Source organism: Gamsiella multidivaricata (genome assembly GCF_025024155.1).
Source record: "Gamsiella multidivaricata strain RSA 2152 chromosome Unknown BC939scaffold_65, whole genome shotgun sequence".
Classification (NCBI taxonomy): Eukaryota; Fungi; Mortierellomycota; class Mortierellomycetes; order Mortierellales; family Mortierellaceae; genus Gamsiella; species Gamsiella multidivaricata.
The window spans coordinates 181,323-199,731 of record NW_026251773.1 but is presented as its reverse complement, the minus strand read 5'-3'; the positions used below and the strand labels follow the sequence as shown (position 1 = coordinate 199,731).

Here is an 18,409-nt window from a genome sequence, read left to right as displayed (position 1 = left end):
GAGTGTCCTGTGACCGCTTTCAGGATGTAAATTTCAGCACGGGCCACGCCACGTGGGAAATAACGTTACGCCACCGCCACCACATCCCAGAAAGAACGCGTCAATAAAGGGATGCCAACTGCTAGAGGTGTTCTCTTTACCCTTCACTCACACATCGCTAACCAGCCCTGACCATCATCATGAGTGACAACACGTTCAGATTCTCTGATCTCTACTTCTGCATGTTCCTATGCATTCTGTCCATCGTCCTCTCCCCTGCCTTCTTCGAGAACGGCCCAGAGCACCCTCCACGCCTGACAGAGCGACGTACGATCAAACATAACGCGACAAAAGTGAACAGAATCACTGCTGTGAACACAGCCCCCAATTCTACTTCCAAAACGCCTGCCCCCTGTGTCCCCGCAGCGTCTACCCCTTGTGCCGCCGCAGATGCCGACATTCCACCCCAAGCGGCCACTGCCCCCGCTGATACTGAGAGCTCATCCCAAGCGAACACTGCCCCAGCCTCCAGTCTCCCACGTCGGCCTACAGCTGCTCCTCCACAGGACTATAGCGAGTTCTCTGCACACCTCAATGAGCTCGAAACCATGCTCGAGGAAGAAAACACCGGCGCGATCCCGACGGCCCTCCGGATTGGCCCACAGATTCAGGAACCTTTGAACAACAAGCGTGCATGGTCCTTGGTTGCACAGGAACATGTAGGCATCTCGTCGTCGATGTCATCCGAGTGCAGAGAATCCACTACGACTACCATTCCTCAAAGCACCGAGCTCTCCGCGAGCGCTACTTCATCCTCATCGTCGCCGCGGCCCTTCAAGAAAGTCAGGTTCTCCCCTGACACCTTCGAGCCTGCTGACAGCAGCGAATATCGCCGCTTATCAAAGAGACAGCGGGAGTCAAGCGAAGAGGCACAGGAAGCCCGGAGAAAGAGGCGCAGAATGGCAGCCATCAACAAAATGCTGGAAACCGAGCCGGCATACAGAATGGTACACCTTGTGAATATCGTCACCCAGACCTCGACAGTGATCTTCGAGCCGAATCCAAAAGCAGGCACCAGGCGCAGCTCAGCCCGGCTCAGAGAAAGACCATCGAGCGCTATCTCTAGCGCTCCCACAAGCGCGATCACAGACATTCCAGCAGCTGGCACGCTTCTGGCGTCGACTGCAATGATTCCTGTTTTACAGCGAACCACACATAGTCCCATTCTGGACGAAGACGTAGAGATGAAGCCGGTTTCGACAGAGGAGAGCACCGTCTCCGAAGCATCGTCTGCACCGCCGACAGCAGATCATACGAGAGAGACCAAATCAGAGTCCTCGCCGCCTTCATCTCCCAAGATATGAGTGATTCCAGCGCAAAATGGCCAAGACCATCTTCAGCATCCTGCACACACGCACGATCAACCTTCGGAAGAGACACTGGAAATGGATCCGCGAGTGGAGTCACACAATCCAGCGCTAAATCAATAGAGCAGGGCTCCTATTGTACAGCACAGACCAGCACCAAGGCCGTGGAGCGGTTAATAAGCGTCGACGAAATCAATGTAAGTACTTTGGCTGGGTTTATTTTGCTTTACACTCGATACTGAAGCACAATACTCACAATCGCATCTTCTGCTCTCTTACCCGTTGTTAGATTCAAGAAAACCCAAGCAAAAATCACAAAAAAACCGTAAAATCAAGGAATCCAAAAAAAAGATATTGCTCATATGGTACGTGGATTGTGGGAAATCGTCGAGGATAAATTGTTCTGCAGAGTGCCCTAACATTTGCCTTGCACTTGATGATTAGTTTTAGTACAATTGGCCCACTGCAGGACTGCAGCAGAGGCATTCATTTATTCTCAGCAACGTGTTCAAGGGCCTGGACAATGACCGCTTAAGGAGATGGCTACTCAGATCAAGAATTCGGAGCCGATACTGACACGAGAGAGAACCTAGGTGCCCATGTCCTCGCCATGGACCAATGTATACGCACACATCTGTCCAAATGCCTGTTCAGGCTCAAGTCTAAGCATTCACACCATGTTATTCAAGTACCGAAGCAGAGGAGGTTGAAGCAGAGGAGGTTCAAGCGGAGGAGGTTGAAGCTGCGGGTGAAACCGCCCGAGCGGCAGGAGACACGAAGAGTGACAGAAAGGACGAGCCGCGGTGCAATAGAGCAAGCATCGAACAGGTACAACTGGATGTCGATGTCGTTTCTTCGAAAGAAGAGCCTTCGCCAAGTGACATGAGACCTTTATTGACTCGCTTGATCTTTCTTGATTTGGTGCCAACGTCCTTAAGCTTAAGACCCTCATGGATCATTACGACAATATCTACACCAAGAGCTTCAACGAGCTTTTTAGAGGTATCAGATATGGTAAGGCAACAACTGCAATTCTTGCTGTGGGTTGCGGGATCAGCTTTGAAAAGAAGATGCTTCAGCTCTTCCTGCACACTGACCTTGCTGGTATTTTCGTCATCATTTCTTTCCGTCTAATAGGCCCCAGCTGTACCTCCCGGAGCCTCTAACCCCCACAAATCATAGAAGCTGAAGGGGTTTGGGTAGGTACAGATGATCTACTGCAAGGGGGTCTAACTTCAGCCCCAGCGCCCGTTGCAGTGGGTCGATCTTTACGGATCTGCCCGCCCATCGCAGCCATGCTGTCTCAGGCTGCGGTGGGAGGGGTTTTCCTTTTTTTTTTCCCATTCCTCTCCTCCCCTCCTCCCACCCCCTTACTCGCCCCTACCTATTCCGCCCTTTACCCTTCAAAATACACTCCCCACCAGATGCTCAGGACCAGCCCCTAACGGCTATCTCATGGTAAGTGCACCTCTGCTTTTCTTGTATGTGATCGGCATATCTCACCCCCGTCGTCCCGGCATCAAGTAGTCAAGGGCGCCTGTTCGGTTCGCCAACGGGACCATATCACTGGCCTCTCGAGGCAATGGGATGATGCGCCGTGCGTTAAGGATGAGGCGAGCCCTCTGGTCTTTTAGCTGTCTGATGCACCTGCTCTCGCCTACATCTTAGGGATCTTGTGGCCGGCGAATGACTCTACTCTCCCGTATACACATCGTGGCGCGCGAGGTTGTGCGGATCAACGTGGTCCTCCGCGGCGCTAGCCAAAGGAAGCAGCAGGTAGAACAGAAACAGACACAGCAAAGCAAGGTAAGGATCTAGGGGGCTAGCGTGCTCAGGGCTTGGAGCAGCAGCCGTTGGGGTTGCAAGGGATGGAAAAATCGGTGGTCCTGTCCGGATCATAGTCCTAGACTGGACTGCCCTGTGCAGTTCAGGATCCTGGGCGATTATCGGCCATCGTCTGTTTCTCTTTTCCTTGCACATTCTGATGGTAGAAGCTTTCACTGGCTTGCAGTCGCCGGCTCGAATGCGCTGTGCACTTCCGGAGGTGGGTCTGGGTCTTCCACCGTTGGTTCTTTCTCCTATCCTTTTTTCTTTTCTCTTTTTTCTTTTCTGTTATCTCTTTTCGCTAATGACCTGTTGACCTGGGTTGGCGAGAAGCAGGAAGCCAGCATCCTCTTTTCTCTTTTCTGTTCGCCTTTTCTTTCGTCCGTTTCCCCCTCTCTTTCTTCCTTGAGACCCAGACCGTCCGATGAAAAGCGTCAACTCCAAAATCACAAAGGTAAACTGTCCGTCTGTTTCCGTTAACGTGCATGTCTTTTTTGTGCAGCGTATTCAAAACTGTATACTAACTAGTGCAACACCGTCTTCTCTTCTCATTTTCCTTGAGGATCATCGGTCCGCATGGTAAAGCAAGCTGCTCTGTGTATCCGCGAAAGTAGAGTCCTACGTCGTGCTAAGTCCTGGTACTAGGGTAAGTGGGCATTGGTGTGGGTGTAGAGGCGGCCCAAAATGACTATGGCATTCGTGGACCAACCTACGGCTGAGGACCATTGCCGGGAGTGTCGGTTGGTGGTGGTACCGAAATATGGCCGTGCAGGTAGCCCTTAGGCTGCTTGAATGTCGGGAGGAGCGGCGGTCGGCTTGTCGGTTGCATGCTTGGAAAGCATGGGTGCACCTGCCATGGGCTAGTCGGGAGGGTATCTGGGACTGGGCAGAAAGGGGAGCAGGGTGAAGGGTCTAACATCAATGGGATAGGTAAGAGGGGCTCAGGGGAGTATAAGGAGGGTTCGGGTGGGTCAAAAGGGTCTGGGACGGAATGGTCTCGGGTTCTGTCACCGTCCTTGCCAAGGTATGCATACATTTGGTGTTTGCTGTGTCTTCTTTGATGGCAAGGTGGCTATGGGTCTATCTTTATGCGAACTGACTGTGATCTTGTGTCTGATACTGGATAGTCGCCCCCAAACCTCAAGCAAGCAAGCACATGCTGTCGTTGCCCGTCCGCCCGCCGTCGCCACATGAGCATCGGCACCAGCACCAGCGCCATTGCACGACAATGGGTGCAACAACTGTGACGATGGCAATCACCTAAACAGCGTCGCCTCGAACAACAGCTGCGATGACTCAAAGCGGCAGGAGTCTTGACACAATCAATCCAGCGCATTAACACCACACGGACTCCAAAAAAGCAAGACCGAAAAAAGAAACAAAGAAAAGAAAAAAAAAAACAAAAAAAAAGCTACTACGCTGAAAGCACAAAGACTACACAATCAGCAAGAGCAAGGAAAAACAACGACGGCGACGGCAGGGGCGACAAGACAGCGATGAGGACGGTAAGACAGCGACAAAGACCGAGACCTGTATTAAGAACGAAGACAAGATACCGCAAGGACGAAGACAAGATACCACAAGAACGAAGACAAGGCCGATTATAAAATCGGAAATAGGACAAAGCACAACCTATGGGTAAGACCGATATGAACCGCGGCAAGACCTCGACAGGAACATGATAAGCACATAGCCGCGCCCAGAACTGCGATCAAGAGATGCGATAGTAACAGGCATCTTCTCGTGCTACGCTTTCTGTTCAGCGAGCAGGGGGATCTTAGTGCATATTGTCCAGCAACTAGCCCGCGTGAACATATTCTAGTGTCCAATGGTGGATCTTAGGGGGGCCTCAACCATAGAATGTGAGCGTCTAAAATAATAAAACAACTGGCCAGACTTCAAGATACATATAATTCCTCATGGAGGCATGACTTCACTTCATTCTTGTTCCATAAAATTGCTTGGTCGCTAATAGTCCATCCGTTTCGTCATGGTAGGGGCACACGTTCTAACCTGGCTCTTTCAACCCATCGGAGTCGATTGCTCTTGTGGCGGCCCCAACTCTGCCTTACTTTTGGAGTCGGCCGAACAAGATTGCATTGCAAGGCCTTGAAAATGGGTTGCTATCGCTCGAGTCCATAGTCTCTTGAATCTTTGCAGCCTATTCATCCATGGTGTCCACAGCCTTGGAATTCCTGATCCTTCTTTTCCCGCCTTCTTAGTCGCTGGTGGACTATCAAAGTATTAGATTGTTGCTGGGTCTTGGATTAATGTGTGAAGACCCTCCTTGTAGATCGTGCGGACGAGTCGCGTCATGAATGAGCCGGATGGCGATGAAGAAAATGTGGACTAGGAGGCACACTGGAACACTTTAAACGTGATCTGCCGATGAGATGTGAGGATGTAGGAAAAATATATGTTAAAGACGTTGACATCCACGTCCCGAACCAGGACCATATCCGCGGACGCTACCTCCAGCTCTTGCCCATCCAAACGAGGAAAGATACCTTCGATTTCATTTGTAGCTTTCGACAGGTGCAACGAAAAGACAACAAACGAAATGTGGGTAGGAAGCGCCTTTTTTTTTTTAATAAGCTTTTGAGATCAATGGATGCAGGGAGCAAAGAAAGAAATGGTGCAAGTGATACAAAAACGCGAAAAAAATAAGGACGAGGAAGGAAATTGTTAACACAGGAAGTTTTGAGGTAGAACTGAGGCAAGGCAGAAGGGGTAACTTAAATTATTATTTCTTGTGAAGCTGAGGCATGAAGAGGGCTATGAATCGGAGTGAGGGAGAAAAAAAATGGCTTGCTATGGCTGCCGTTATGAGAGTGCACGCTGTTATTCAGGATCTAGTTGCATAGCGACCACTGCTCACGCGTTTCCTCTTCTTATAAACGGCAACTTTCCTAATCAGGGCATGGCAAAGGCGCGCGGTAGACCTGTACGAACATGGACTATATCCATGCAGCCAGCAGTGTCCCCAGGCACATCCAGACTCAGCATTAAAGGCTTTCAGATGGTATAGTACATACAGCTAAACGGCGAATCAGCTCCGGAACCGACATAAAGAAAACCTTTTATTAAACGAGCATAAATGAAAGAACGCTGCTCAAAATATGTTGCCAAGTTGTCTGACTGGAACCACTCAGCATGGTCTTTCTTAAAGAAAGAACACCTACATGGCATAAGTTTGCGGATAGTTGCGGTCGAAGTGACGAACCTGTAAATGGTCGCCCGAGTGAGAGAAACCTATTGAAGAGCGAAAAAAAAAAAAAAAAAAAAAAAAAGAACTTACAAACTTCATGGCAAGAGTAAATGAGATTGACTTTTTGTAACAAGTCATATGTAAATTAACAGTGACGAAGGAGGGACAACTCAAGTCAGGAACTAGAGTCTGAGCTCGAGCTATAGAAGCAATGCGGATAGAGACAATCCAAAGAACAATAATGGAAACAATAAAGGAATTCAGGTGCAAAGAACACTTACGATGAGATCTCTTGGGAACTAAGTCTCAAAAGGTGCCTTGTTCTTTCGCAGGGACGAAACACTCAGCGAGTAGTATCTACAAAGAATTTAGAGAGGCGGCAACACGCTCAGCTTAGGGATTCGCTAGACCAAAGGAACTCTGTCTTGGCAGAGGTCGTCAAGGGGTACTATTCTTGGTCCTCCACACTTGCAATTATGGAACCCTGATCGCTGCCTTAGTTGGGGATGTAAACGCTGAATATACCAGTGGGAACATCCCCGCAATAAGCTAGGCGGATACCTTTCCCCAAAAATCACTCGTTGCATCTCTATGGCATATTACCACTCACTAAAAAAAAATAATAACACATGCTTTTGCTGTGCTTGAGAAATGCTCCTGTATGATTCGGCGAAGCGCGTTAGTCTGATTCTATGTGGCGTCGCCTGGAGTGGTGACTGTATTGAAATCAGGCCAAGGCCCGTGTGCAAGAACACGGTTTGACCCTCCACCATCAACAGCATGACAGCCAGCAGCAACAACAGCATTCGGGCCATCGACAAGGAGTCGGTCCACAGGATATGCTCTGGGCAAGTAGTCCTCGACATGGCCACTGCAGTCAAGGAGTTGCTCGAGAACAGTTTGGATGCAGGATCTACATCGATCGGTATGTTCGAGACTCCTGATTCAACGCAGAGAATCTGATTCAACGAAAGCTAACCCTTTGACATTCTTTGACCCCTTCTCACTCTGGATCTGCTGCCAATAGTCATCAAATTCAAGCAAAGTGGATTGGATCACATTACTGTCACTGACAACGGCTGCGGAATCACCGATGCCAACCTCGAAACCCTGGGTAAGTGTGTTTTGTCATATTTTGCCACCAATTTTTTCTCGCGTGTAAATGTTTATAGCTCGCTATTTCAACGCGTCTACTTTAACATATTACAACTACCATGAATATAGCATTGAAACACTATACTTCAAAGCTGCGGTCTTTCAATGATTTGGCACTGGTTCGCTCGTTTGGTTTCCGTGGTGAAGCCCTGTCATCTCTTTGTGCCCTCGCCAACTTGACCGTGACCACATCCACCGGAGCCTCACCCACAGGAGTTTTGGTCGAATATACGTCGGATGGAGTCATCAAATCAAGGACGCCCACACCAATGACCAAGGGCACAATTGTCAAGATCAGCAATCTTTTTGAAGGCTTGCCTGTCCGCAGGAGCGAATTTGTTAAGAATATCAAGCGAGAGTATTCAAAGTGCGTCGGCTTGATCCAAGCATATGCTCTGATTGTTCCTAACGTCAGAATCAGTTGTGTTTCGCAGATGGACAAAAAGTAAGCAAGAAAAGAAAGTCGATACAGGGCGTGGGCTGGATTGTCGAAGACCTATATTCTAATATGAATTGCTTCTGTTGTAATACCGTTTAGGCCTGCAATTACTCAAATCGCTACTAGCGGGAACGCCTCTATCAGACAGAACATCATCAATGTTTTTGGACCCAAGGCAATGGCGGATATTGTTGAGTTTGATCTGCTGCTTGTCAAGGGACAATCGAGCAAAGGCGATGAGATTCAGAACATTGATGAAGGCGCAGACGATGAGGATGGTGACGAGCAGAATCAGAAAGGTGATATCATATTGAAGGGATACATCTCTTCACCAGCCTTCGGCAAAGGACGCTCCTCAGCAGATCGACAGTACCTCTATATCAACGGACGACCCTGTGTTCTCCCAAAGATTGCACGAGTTATCAATGAGGTGTACCACTCCTTCAACACGAATCAGACTCCGTTTCTGGTCGCTAACTTGATTCTGCCCACATCCTATTACGATGTCAATGTCAGTCCCGACAAGCGGACTATTTTTTTGCACAACGAGCGCATGCTTGTCGAGGAGCTTCGTAACAAACTCACAGAGCTGTTCGAACCGAGTCGGTCGACATTTGCAGTCAGTGAGGCGAGGCAGCTCATAAAGACACCCGATCTTGCCACCCGTCTGAAATCTGGGTCCATCGAGCACAAGAGCAGCCTATCGAATGAGCAGCGGCAGAACATGGATGAAGCCGACGAGGACAGGAATAAAGAGCGTGATACTAAAGTTGGTCGACACCTGGAAGTTTCGGCGATTGAACCGATTACGATGTCTTCATTTGCGCGATCGACTGCAAAGGCTACAACTGGATCCGTACATGTAAGTGTGGCCAGATTGGAGCAGACGACACTGACGGACCGACTCCGACCCATTGAACAACTCAAGAATTTGAAACGCAAAGCCGAAGACGCAATTTCGGAGCCGAGAGACGGAACGATACAGGACGGAGGGCGTCTATTCGAGCAATATGGCGCTGACACAGCTGTTGAAGAAATTGCAGTCGCAGCACAGGAGAATGGTTCACATTTGGTTAGCCCTGCAAGTACAGGCCACTCTGATCCAATACTGGATGTGATGGAGGGGTATGATCCATTGGACGACAGGACTCGGGAGGAGGACGACCCAGCTAGCGATAGTGAAGAAGAACAGGAGCACGCAATGCAGCAGCGGCCTTCGAAACTGCAGCGCGTTGTGGTTTTGGACTCTGAGGTACATCATGAAGGTGACCGTGAGTGGGTCGAAGTAGGATTCAGTATGGAGGAACAGCAAAGAAGGAGGGCTATCCGCATAAAGAACATTCGAGAAACACGGCGTTTGGAACAAGAACGGGTCGCCCTGCGCAAGGAACGGGCACAACAGAGGCTGGCTACGCGGCAACAGGATACTGCTTGCGCTGAGGGCGACGAGAGCGAAGTCAAGGAAAGCGAATCTGTTGAGTCTGATGATAACACAGAGAGGGGGCCTCGAAGGAGTCTTCGACGGAAAAACAAGATGCTGTCGGACGCCAGCTTTGCGAATATGGACGACGTTAAGGCTCAAAAGTCATTAAGCCGTGTCATCTCCAAGGGCGATTTCTCGAGGATGAAGATTCTTGGACAGTTCAATAAGGCATTTATTGTTGCTCGTCTCGACAATTACGCAGAGGCGGACCAGTCCCAGGACGCATCGGACTCTTGCAAGAGCACGAAGGGGCAACGACGAGGCGCGCTAATCAGCTCCGACATATTTGTGATTGACCAGCATGCGTCAGACGAAAAGTACAATTTTGAGACGCTGCAGGCCAAAACAGTCTTTTCGACTCAGCGTCTGTTTCAACCCAAGAAGTTGTACTTGACTGCTCAGGAGGAGATTACAGTGGTGGAGCACATGAAGATGTTGAACAAGAATGGATTCTATCTCGACTATGATCCTGATGCACCCGTGAGCCATCGACTGAAGCTGGTGACACTGCCTGTGAGCGAGAGGGTGGTTTTTGACCTGCAAGATTTTGAAGAGCTGGTGTTCCTTCTCTCCCAGCAAACAGCTTTGCCCAGTAGTGACCACGATAATGCACCAGGTCAGGGTAGTGAAGAGAGTCAGGACCGCCATGGCCACGATCATCGCCACCGCCATAATGACAGCCAGTGCAGTAAAGGACCAGGTCCCGAAAAAATGGTCCGGTGTTCAAAAGTACGGGCCCTGTTTGCTTCCCGTGCCTGTCGACGGTCGGTCATGATAGGACATGTCCTGAACCATAGTCAGATGAAGAAGATCGTGCGGCACATGGGCGAGATTGATCAGCCATGGAATTGTCCTCACGGACGACCGACTATGAGACATCTATTAGACCTTGCAGAACTGGAGCAGCAGGAGCGACGCGCACGGATTGGTACAGGCAGCTGCAGTCCAGACGATCATAACGATGAGGACTATGGCGACGAGGGATCAGATCAGGAACCGAAACTTTTGAGCATTGACCGGACAGGTGCCTTTGATTCGATTGCGCTCAAGAGACCAACCCGGCATCAAGGAACTCTTTTCAGGCAATTCATGGCTATCCCGACTCCTCGCACTCATATCCCTGTATGATGCTCTAATCTGCTGCCCCATTCTATAATAAATCTGACATTTTTACTATCAGCAGCTTTATTACAGTTGACTCTTTAGAAACTATTTGCATATATGTAACATATCATCGAGATCGATTGAGCTTACTCCCAGTCGCTCCAGTCATCTTCCTCCTATTTTCGCAAACAAGGATAAGGTGCAGCGCGCATTAGTAATAGGGACATGCTGACAAGGACCACGACAACTCATTGAAAACGTTTCATAGAATATGATGTTTACCCTCGTCTCAGAAGACTTTTGTTTGCTGCTCGGCTGCTGTGCAGACTGCCCCAGTGCTGGAGACGAAGCCGCGGAAGAAACAGAGGTAACGCTAGCCATCGGAGCCCTGACGGGTGTTTCAACGCCATCGACAACCTCATACGCATCCTCGCTCGTCCTGGTCGAGCTCAGGTTCGTGGTCGGGCTCTTGGAGTGTGCGCCCGTCGATGACTTTGCTGAGAATGACTTTACAGATGGCGAGGACGATGATTTCATGGACTCAGATCCCCATTCCTCATAGTCAGATCCTGAACCTGGTCCTGCTTTGGCGCCATCATCGGATCCGGCTGTCGTTTCGTCAGGGATGGCAAGTGCAGACAATGAGGACGCCAAGGCCTCGGCAGTCAGGGGTTCCCGCTTGACTTCTAGCGAGTCCACACCAGAGAGGATCTGGCTGGCTCGGGGTGTCATGGCGTCGGTGTTCTTCTTGTCGGCTTTGGGAGTGATGCTGCCCTGTCCGCCAGATGACTCTGCTTTCTGTTCGTCTTCGTCCTCGTCGTTGTCGTCCCATGTAAAGTCTTCGTCTGCAAGGTCAGCTCCAGCTTCTAAAGGATATGAATAGCAACGACAAAAATGAAGACCGGGCAATATAAGTAATATGCCAACATGTTCGCCTTCCAGCATATCCAATTGATGTGCTGAAGAGGCCGGTACCTTGGACAAGTTTCTGGCGCCTCTTTTCTTCTTCCTCAATCTCGTAGAGGCGGAAGTGATATCTTTGCCAAAAGAGCTCTTCGTCCGCGACCTCAGCGGGAACTAAAGAATAAAAATATTACAAAAGGATGAGCTGAGTCCTTACAATATGTCGACCATGGCATAAGGTGTTATTTCCTATCTATGTTTCTTGCCTAGTTTGTTCATCAAGGCTTTAACCTCAGGGTATTCGTTCATCAGACGCGAAATCCGCTGCTGATACTCTGCCATGTTGAAGGTCTGTAAAAAGTACTTGTATCGCTCCAGACCAACAATGTCGTTGTCGGCGATGGTGGTCATAGGATCAACCGTATATGTGGCAGGGTCCATTCGCAGTTTCTCCAGCATCGCCGCCTTTCGGTCAAAGCTATATAACATTCAGTCCGCAATAGAAAGACGTGGCCAGCGCCAACAATATTAATGAAAGCAATGAAAGATAAGTGCAGATATTACAAGAAATAATCGGCTCAATATGCGCCAACTTACAACATCTTCTTGCTGCGGGCTGCTACTTCCTTCTCCTCTGGTGCAGAAATAACAACAGCGCTGTTCAGAAAGTTGACCATGCCCGCTCCGAACTTATTGACGTACTGCTCCGCAAGCAATCCATTCGTCTTCAGGGTCTCTGTCGTGCTCTTCAGGAATAGGTCGGCTTCGCCCAGATGCTTCTCTGCGACCGCTGGGAGCTTCTTCTTGAACAACTCGTTGGCGGTCGAACTGATCTCCTTCGTGCTTGAAGTCAGGGTCTGGGTCAAAGAAGTCGCGCCTGCAGAGAAGAGGTTGGCTGTGCTGGCGAAACTGAGCGACGCGGTCTTTTCGCCGCGTGCTGTTGTTGACCCCGTTGTTGTTGTTGGTGATGCTTGAGTGGTATCTGTGAGTGTTGAAGTGGCGTCCGCTGCAGTTGTAGAGTCAGAGGGCGTGTTAGCCGAGGCGGCTGTGGCAGCAGGATCAGTGATGCCCTTTACGGAAGATATCTGTGCTGTCGCGATATCCGTTGTATCTTTGCTATCGCCCTCCGCCTTGCCTTCCTTTGCCTCAGTCGAGCTCTCCTTTGTGGAGTCCTCCGCCCCTACTGTTGGTGTTGCATGGGCGTTTGAAGAGACACCAGTAGCAGCTTCTGTGATCTCCTGCCTGATCCCTCCAACGACATTCGAAACCCTGCCGAGGATATCCGCCGAAGTCGTGTTGACTGAGGCCGGCAGAGGCGGCAAAGTCGTCTTTAGGTCGCCGACTTTTTTGGTAAGAGATTCAATAGCTGTGGAGTGCTCCTGTTGAACGGTGTGGACGAGCTCGGTTAAGTCCTTGCGGGTGACATCGACAAACTCGTTCATGTCCTTCTTGCCGCGCTCTATCAGTTTGTTGAAAGATACGCCCCACGAGGACCAAGAGGTCCTTGAGGAAGGAGTGGTCGAGGACTCTCCTGCGGTAGTGGTGGACTGCTGAGAGGCGGGGCGAGTGCTGGGTCGGTCGTTGGCGTTGTTGGTTGCTCCCTCGAGCGGACTCATGAAGTAGAAGTCATCCATGGTCTATGATTGTGCGTGTATGTATTTGGGGAAGGAGAGGTGTAGTGTGAGTGCGAGTGCGATGGGGGAGGCGACGAGATGAAGGAACGGGGAAGGAGCAAAAGGGTTGACAGGAAAATGTTTGCTCGTTCGTCCCCCCCCCCTCTATCCCTCCTGGGCGCACAGGAGGACGTGCAACCAGCAAGGTTCACAGCACGAGTACGCATATTTGAGGATGTCCATATATACCACTTTTGCAGAACAAACCTCCATTGAACAACGGCCTTCTTGAGCTGCTTGGCCTCATACACATCCAACTCAAGGAGGGGTACTGCCGATACCCTTGGAGTGTCCCGTCCCAATGGCACGTATGGTCGCATCTTCCTTTTACCACGCCCTCTATGTCCTTCTTCGAGTATCAACCGCGTCTGAAAGGGCGCAATTGCCTGTTGCTACAACGATCAGGACTGGACTCCAGCTGCCAGACACAGGCTCCTCTTCACCTCTTCTTATGCGTGCTGCACATCGCCGTCTTTCACACTTTCATGCTTTCGCGCCCAACAGCTGGTTACGGCCGCCGTGTGACAGCGGAATGCTGATGTTTAGGATCCAAGTGGCTTTTGGCTCAAGGCATTTTTCTTTTTTTTTCTTTTTTCTTTTTGTGCATGCAACAGCAAGCAAGGGACACTCCTTCCATCGTTGATTCACCACACAGACACTCTCAGAATGGCATTAAAGGGGAAAAGAGCACAGGATGAGGATGCGGAGGCACGAGCATTGGTACGAGGAAACAGCAGCCGCTTTGTTTTTTCACTCTCATACAAAGTCAGGGACAAGGACTTTGTCTCAGCAACTGACATGGCAATGGCTTCTTATCCTATCCTGCTTTTATAGAGGCGTATGCAGGCCTTTGATCAGAGCGACAGCGAACTGGAACAGGACAATAGTGATCAAGGAGTATCCGAAGACGACGAGGACGACGAAAGTCAGGAGGAGAGTGAACAGGAGGACGAAGTCGAAGATCAGGAGGAAGAGGAGGAAGAGGACGAGGATGAGGATTCTGGCGATAGCGATGACGACTCGGATGACTCGGACGATTCGGACGATTCGGGCGATTCTGATGACGATGCCGATGATAAGCAACTGAAGGAGCTTCAGAAGAGTAAGCGCGCCTCAAAGATCCTTTTTAAAGGACATCTGGTGTTGCGCCTTTGAAGGATCGACCCATTGAGCTCACACCCCTATGCTTTTTCAAAATTAGATCTGTCACAAATCCCATTCGACAAACTGGCAGAGATTCAACAAAAGGTCGGCATGAAGGTCTTCCATCAGACACTTCGGGGATCAGAAAAGAAAAAGGCCGCCACCAAAGGACTGCGGCGTAAATCCCAAGAGTATGACGACGACAGTGAAGACGATGACGAGAATGAGGGAGACAGTGAGGAGGAGGACAGCGAAGAAGAGGACCGCAAACCAAAGAGCAAGATGGACAAGTTACGAGACGCCATGAATAAGGAAAAGAAGCAACGAAAGATTGTTCAGAAGCGAAACGATAAGAATAGGTACTGTTTCCTCAATGCGAGCTGCACCTGTCATGGTTTCAACCCGAGCGGATACGTCAGCATCTAATATGTTCTCGTTTCTCCAATATAGACCGATGGAGGTCGGATCAAAAAAACCAGTGGGACGTTTCCGTCAAGTTGTGGAAGTGCCTAGCGCCGTAAGCTCTTATCCTCCGCACCACATTGCGTTTGTAATGCAATCTTCTTCGGACGAGACCTAACCATTCTCTTTTCTTTTTTTTTCTTTTTTTTTTTCTTTTCTTTTTTTCTTCCGTAGAAACGCCGCGATCCAAGATTCGATAGTTTGAGCGGAAAACTGGACACGGATCTGTTCGAAAAGTCATATTCATTCTTGAAGGACTATCAGGCGGATGAAATGAAAAAATTGCGTGAGCTGATCAAGAAGGAACGGGATCTCGACATGAAGGAAAAGCTACAGAAGCAATTGAGCCGCATGGTCGATCGTCAAGCAACCGAGGATGCACAGAAGAGGAGACAGGAGATCAAGCGGGAACACAAGCGCAAGGAGAAGGAGCTGATCGCCAAGGGCAAGAACCCTTTCTTCTTGAAGAAGTCGGACCAAAAGAAGCTGGAGCTGATCGACAAGTTCCAGCACCTCAAGGAGAACCCCAAGGCACTGGCTCGAGCTATGGAGAAGAGGAGAAAGAGGAATTCGGCCAAGGAGAAGACGAAGATCTTGGGAGCAAAGCGTCGAAGGATCGACTGATCTATCAGGCATCGACTCTTCTCGCAATAATAAACATAGATCTAATGACCATGCATTCACATTGAACCTGAATATGCCAATTGGTCGATGGTAATGCCTTTGAGATGTGGGGAGGAAAAAAAAATACACGGGTTTATTATCTATGTCATGTCACGTAAAACGCTCTTGATCCGTCCTAACCTATGCCTTGACAGCCTTCTTTGCTTGCTCCGCCTTATCCTGCCTCACAAGTCCTTCCAGACGGAACGCACGTCCAGGGTTGTCTCGCAAGTAGAAAAGCTTCGCCCTCCTGAATCCTTCGCCTTTTTTCATGACTCTGACAGCCTTGATCAGTGGTGAGTACAACATGTACTTCATCTCGACGCCAACCTTCAGAACCACGTTCCTAACAGTGAAGTTGCTATGAAGTCCGCGACGGTCCATGGCAATGAGAACTCCGATAAAGGTACTAGTCTTGTCCGTCGACATCGAGTTCAGGGTCTCGACCAGAACAACATCGCCAGGGCGGAGACAGTCTTGATGAGACTTGTTGAAGAGTTTCGAGCGGCCGTCAGCACCCAGGCGCTTGGTCTCCTCCTTAGAAATCAGCTGCATCAATCCTTGGCCCTTGGTGTTAGGCTTGAACTGTGTGGGGACAATTACGGACGCAGGAGCTGTATATGTGGGTTTGGCGGCTAGTAAAGAAGCATGATGATATGAAGACTTGATAAGTAAACGAGTCCATTATCCGGGTTTAGGTTGATCGCCTTTCTGGGGCTACAGAAATCCTCCAAGTTGAAAGTCGCAGTTCGTACCATTGGCAGCTGTGGAGGCGGATCGTAGCTGAACCAGACCCGCCATGCGGGCCAAGGGCCGTGTAAAGGATAGCATGGTTGAGCGTGTAGGAAGAGGTCAAAGCGAGAGAGGGGGCCAGGGACTAAAGAGTGCAAGTGCCAGTGTAAACAACAGTGACTTTCCGATCGGAGCCTCCCTCTGAACATCGCACGTGATGTTAGTTTTTTTTTTTGGTGGCAACCTTGTGCTCCCTCCCCCGCAGCACCAGCATCAACGAGTCATTCGAACAACCCTCGACCTCTTCATCATTCCCTTGTTCATTATGTCTAATAGCGAAAATGTAGTCGAGGCATCGGACATACTCCACCCTTTACTCCTTCCTGAACTCCTGTTACAAATCGGTCCCTACCTGAGCCAAGCAGCTGCGCTGAACTGCGTACTCGTCTGCAGGACCTGGAATAGCTGTCTCACCCCGTTTCTCTTTCAGCGTGTTACGCTTCACAAGCGGCAGATACTCAACGGCAGCAAACGCGCGTTGCGGCCCATGATTTCGGCTCTGCAACGGTACGCCCCCAATATTCAGACCCTAATATGTCACGATAACAATGCGATCCTCCGCCAAATCGGTCCTCAGTGCACCTCAATTGAGACCCTTGTCCTAGGAAAGATCACCCTCGAAGTTCTCCCGATTCTACGACTCTGCAAGGATGTCCTGGTTCGACTCGAGTTTACACCGGAACGGCGCACTCAGCCTCTGACTTATACTCGTAGCAGCAACAACAACAATTGCGGTTTGATGCCAGGACACATCAATGAACTTTTGGATGCGATCATGGATCTTTCGAAACTGGAACATCTGGTCCTTGATTACATTGGTCTGAAAAGCGACGAGCAATTGGACTCGTTCTTCACTTATTGTCAACGATTATTTTCTCTCGAGCTGCACCAGACTGCCGTGTTTGGCGCTGCACCCTCAACATTGGTGTTCAACAATATGCGCTCCATCTCCTTCATCGACTGTGCGATACCTCTCTCGGATCAGCTGATGCTCATGATGCAATGCCCCCATTTAAACCATATCACTTGGATCCGGAAAGCCCATATCCTTCCCATGGAGATGATGGGCACGCTTATGAAGGTTGAGCGACGTGAGCTCAAGAGTCTCAATATTTCGAATGGAGTCTCCAGTGATTTGAGCATGGCTACGGCATTGGCACAGCTTACGTCTCTGGAAACATTGATAGCACGCGCTACTCAATTCGGTCCGGCCTCCATGACCGTACTACTGGATTATCTCAGCAGCCAACTCCAGGTACTCGATCTGATGGATTGTCATGAGGTAGCCTCGGAAATGGTGGACAGGATTATGGGCACATGCACGACGCTGAAGAGTCTGAGCATGGATCGAGTACGAGCCTTAGATGTGATAGAGCATTCACAATGGGTGTGCGATGGTCTTGAGGAACTTCGAGTTGTCTTTGTAGGGCCATCGTGTTTGTCCTCGAATGAGACCCAGCATGCGATTTATAACAAAATTGCGACTTTGAGACGGTTGCGTGTGCTGAGTCTTGGTCGGAATGGATCGACGACGAGATGGTCGGCCAAGAGTGTTTTGGACTTGAGTCTTGCAGGAGGACTAGGGCAGCTGGCACCGTTGACAGAGTTGAGGGAGTTTGATTTTTGTCAGATGCCACACCGGTTGGGGATGGGGGAGTTCAAGTTTATGCTGCGATGTTGGCCTAAACTGGAAACGATGCACGGACACCTGAATGCGGACAGGGATCGGGCTGCGTTTGTGGAGAGCTATCTGAGGAACGAGCGACCTGGGATCCGACTGAGGAACAATCTTCGGTATGGGCGCAATCCGATACAAACAGAGTTAGGGTTTTCATCTTGTGAGTAATAAAAACAAAGCAACATCCCAACCCCACAAAACAACCAGTTAACCAGTTGCTTGTCTTGGAGCTTAAGGATAGATACGCGGATGGGTTAGACTGCCCCAAATCGAATACGATTGGGGAGTGGAGAGTGCACACGCACTCGTTGTGTCATTGGGAGGACGAGGGCCCGTCTGATCCCCATTCAAAAGGGGGCTCGCTTGAGCTTCCTATCTCTGCTGCGGTCCGCATCCCGCATCGTTTCTCTCTTATCCCCACTCCAAAGGCGTATGTGTGCATTTGGATCTGCATGTATTTTCCCAACGCATTTTCGACCTGCACACCGCAACTGCATCCGTACTGGACACGCTGAGCACACGATGGCGTTGAAGGA

At 49.9% G+C, this 18,409-nt stretch overlaps 7 protein-coding genes across 7 annotated transcripts; 5 read left to right on the top strand and 2 right to left on the bottom strand.

The window, feature by feature from the left end:
- Positions 1-179: 179 nt before the first annotated feature.
- BC939DRAFT_521234 (uncharacterized protein) lies at positions 180-1,417 on the top strand (the record flags this gene model as incomplete). The annotated part of the gene is made up of 1 exon (XM_051561211.1): positions 180-1,417. The coding sequence occupies one exon, from the start codon at positions 180-182 to the stop codon at positions 1,341-1,343; it is 1,164 nt and encodes a 387-aa protein (XP_051409040.1). The 3' UTR covers positions 1,344-1,417.
- Positions 1,418-6,990: 5,573 nt separating this feature from the next.
- BC939DRAFT_461161 (uncharacterized protein) lies at positions 6,991-10,867 on the top strand. The gene is made up of 6 exons (XM_051556992.1): positions 6,991-7,303; positions 7,406-7,492; positions 7,603-7,978; positions 8,072-10,638; positions 10,710-10,734; positions 10,841-10,867. The coding sequence occupies exons 1-4, from the start codon at positions 7,159-7,161 to the stop codon at positions 10,581-10,583; spliced, it is 3,120 nt and encodes a 1,039-aa protein (XP_051409039.1). The 5' UTR covers positions 6,991-7,158; the 3' UTR covers positions 10,584-10,638; positions 10,710-10,734; positions 10,841-10,867.
- BC939DRAFT_461158 (uncharacterized protein) lies at positions 10,629-13,208 on the bottom strand. Its single transcript, XM_051556991.1, has 4 exons — positions 12,060-13,208; positions 11,729-11,940; positions 11,535-11,636; positions 10,629-11,425 (listed from the first exon to the last, which is right to left on the bottom strand). The coding sequence occupies exons 1-4, from the start codon at positions 13,094-13,096 to the stop codon at positions 10,725-10,727; spliced, it is 2,052 nt and encodes a 683-aa protein (XP_051409038.1). The 5' UTR covers positions 13,097-13,208; the 3' UTR covers positions 10,629-10,724.
- Positions 13,209-13,442: 234 nt separating this feature from the next.
- On the top strand, positions 13,443-13,783 carry BC939DRAFT_461157 (uncharacterized protein; the record flags this gene model as incomplete). The annotated part of the gene is made up of 1 exon (XM_051556990.1): positions 13,443-13,783. One exon carries the CDS (start codon positions 13,446-13,448, stop codon positions 13,776-13,778), a length of 333 nt encoding a protein of 110 aa, XP_051409037.1. The 3' UTR covers positions 13,779-13,783.
- Positions 13,784-14,705: 922 nt separating this feature from the next.
- Positions 14,706-15,364, top strand: BC939DRAFT_400739 (uncharacterized protein; the record flags this gene model as incomplete). The annotated part of the gene is made up of 2 exons (XM_051552562.1): positions 14,706-14,795; positions 14,915-15,364. 2 exons carry the CDS (start codon positions 14,706-14,708, stop codon positions 15,362-15,364), a joined length of 540 nt encoding a protein of 179 aa, XP_051409036.1.
- A 105-nt stretch (positions 15,365-15,469) lies between these two features.
- BC939DRAFT_414433 (translation protein SH3-like domain-containing protein) lies at positions 15,470-16,282 on the bottom strand. Its single transcript, XM_051552978.1, has 2 exons — positions 16,159-16,282; positions 15,470-16,038 (listed from the first exon to the last, which is right to left on the bottom strand). Exons 1-2 carry the CDS (start codon positions 16,232-16,234, stop codon positions 15,545-15,547), a joined length of 570 nt encoding a protein of 189 aa, XP_051409035.1. The 5' UTR covers positions 16,235-16,282; the 3' UTR covers positions 15,470-15,544.
- Positions 16,283-16,430: 148 nt separating this feature from the next.
- BC939DRAFT_461153 (uncharacterized protein) lies at positions 16,431-18,064 on the top strand (the record flags this gene model as incomplete). Its single annotated transcript, XM_051556989.1, has 1 exon — positions 16,431-18,064. A coding segment is annotated over exon 1 (1,577 nt), but the record flags the coding sequence as incomplete, so codon positions are not given.
- Positions 18,065-18,409: the final 345 nt, after the last annotated feature.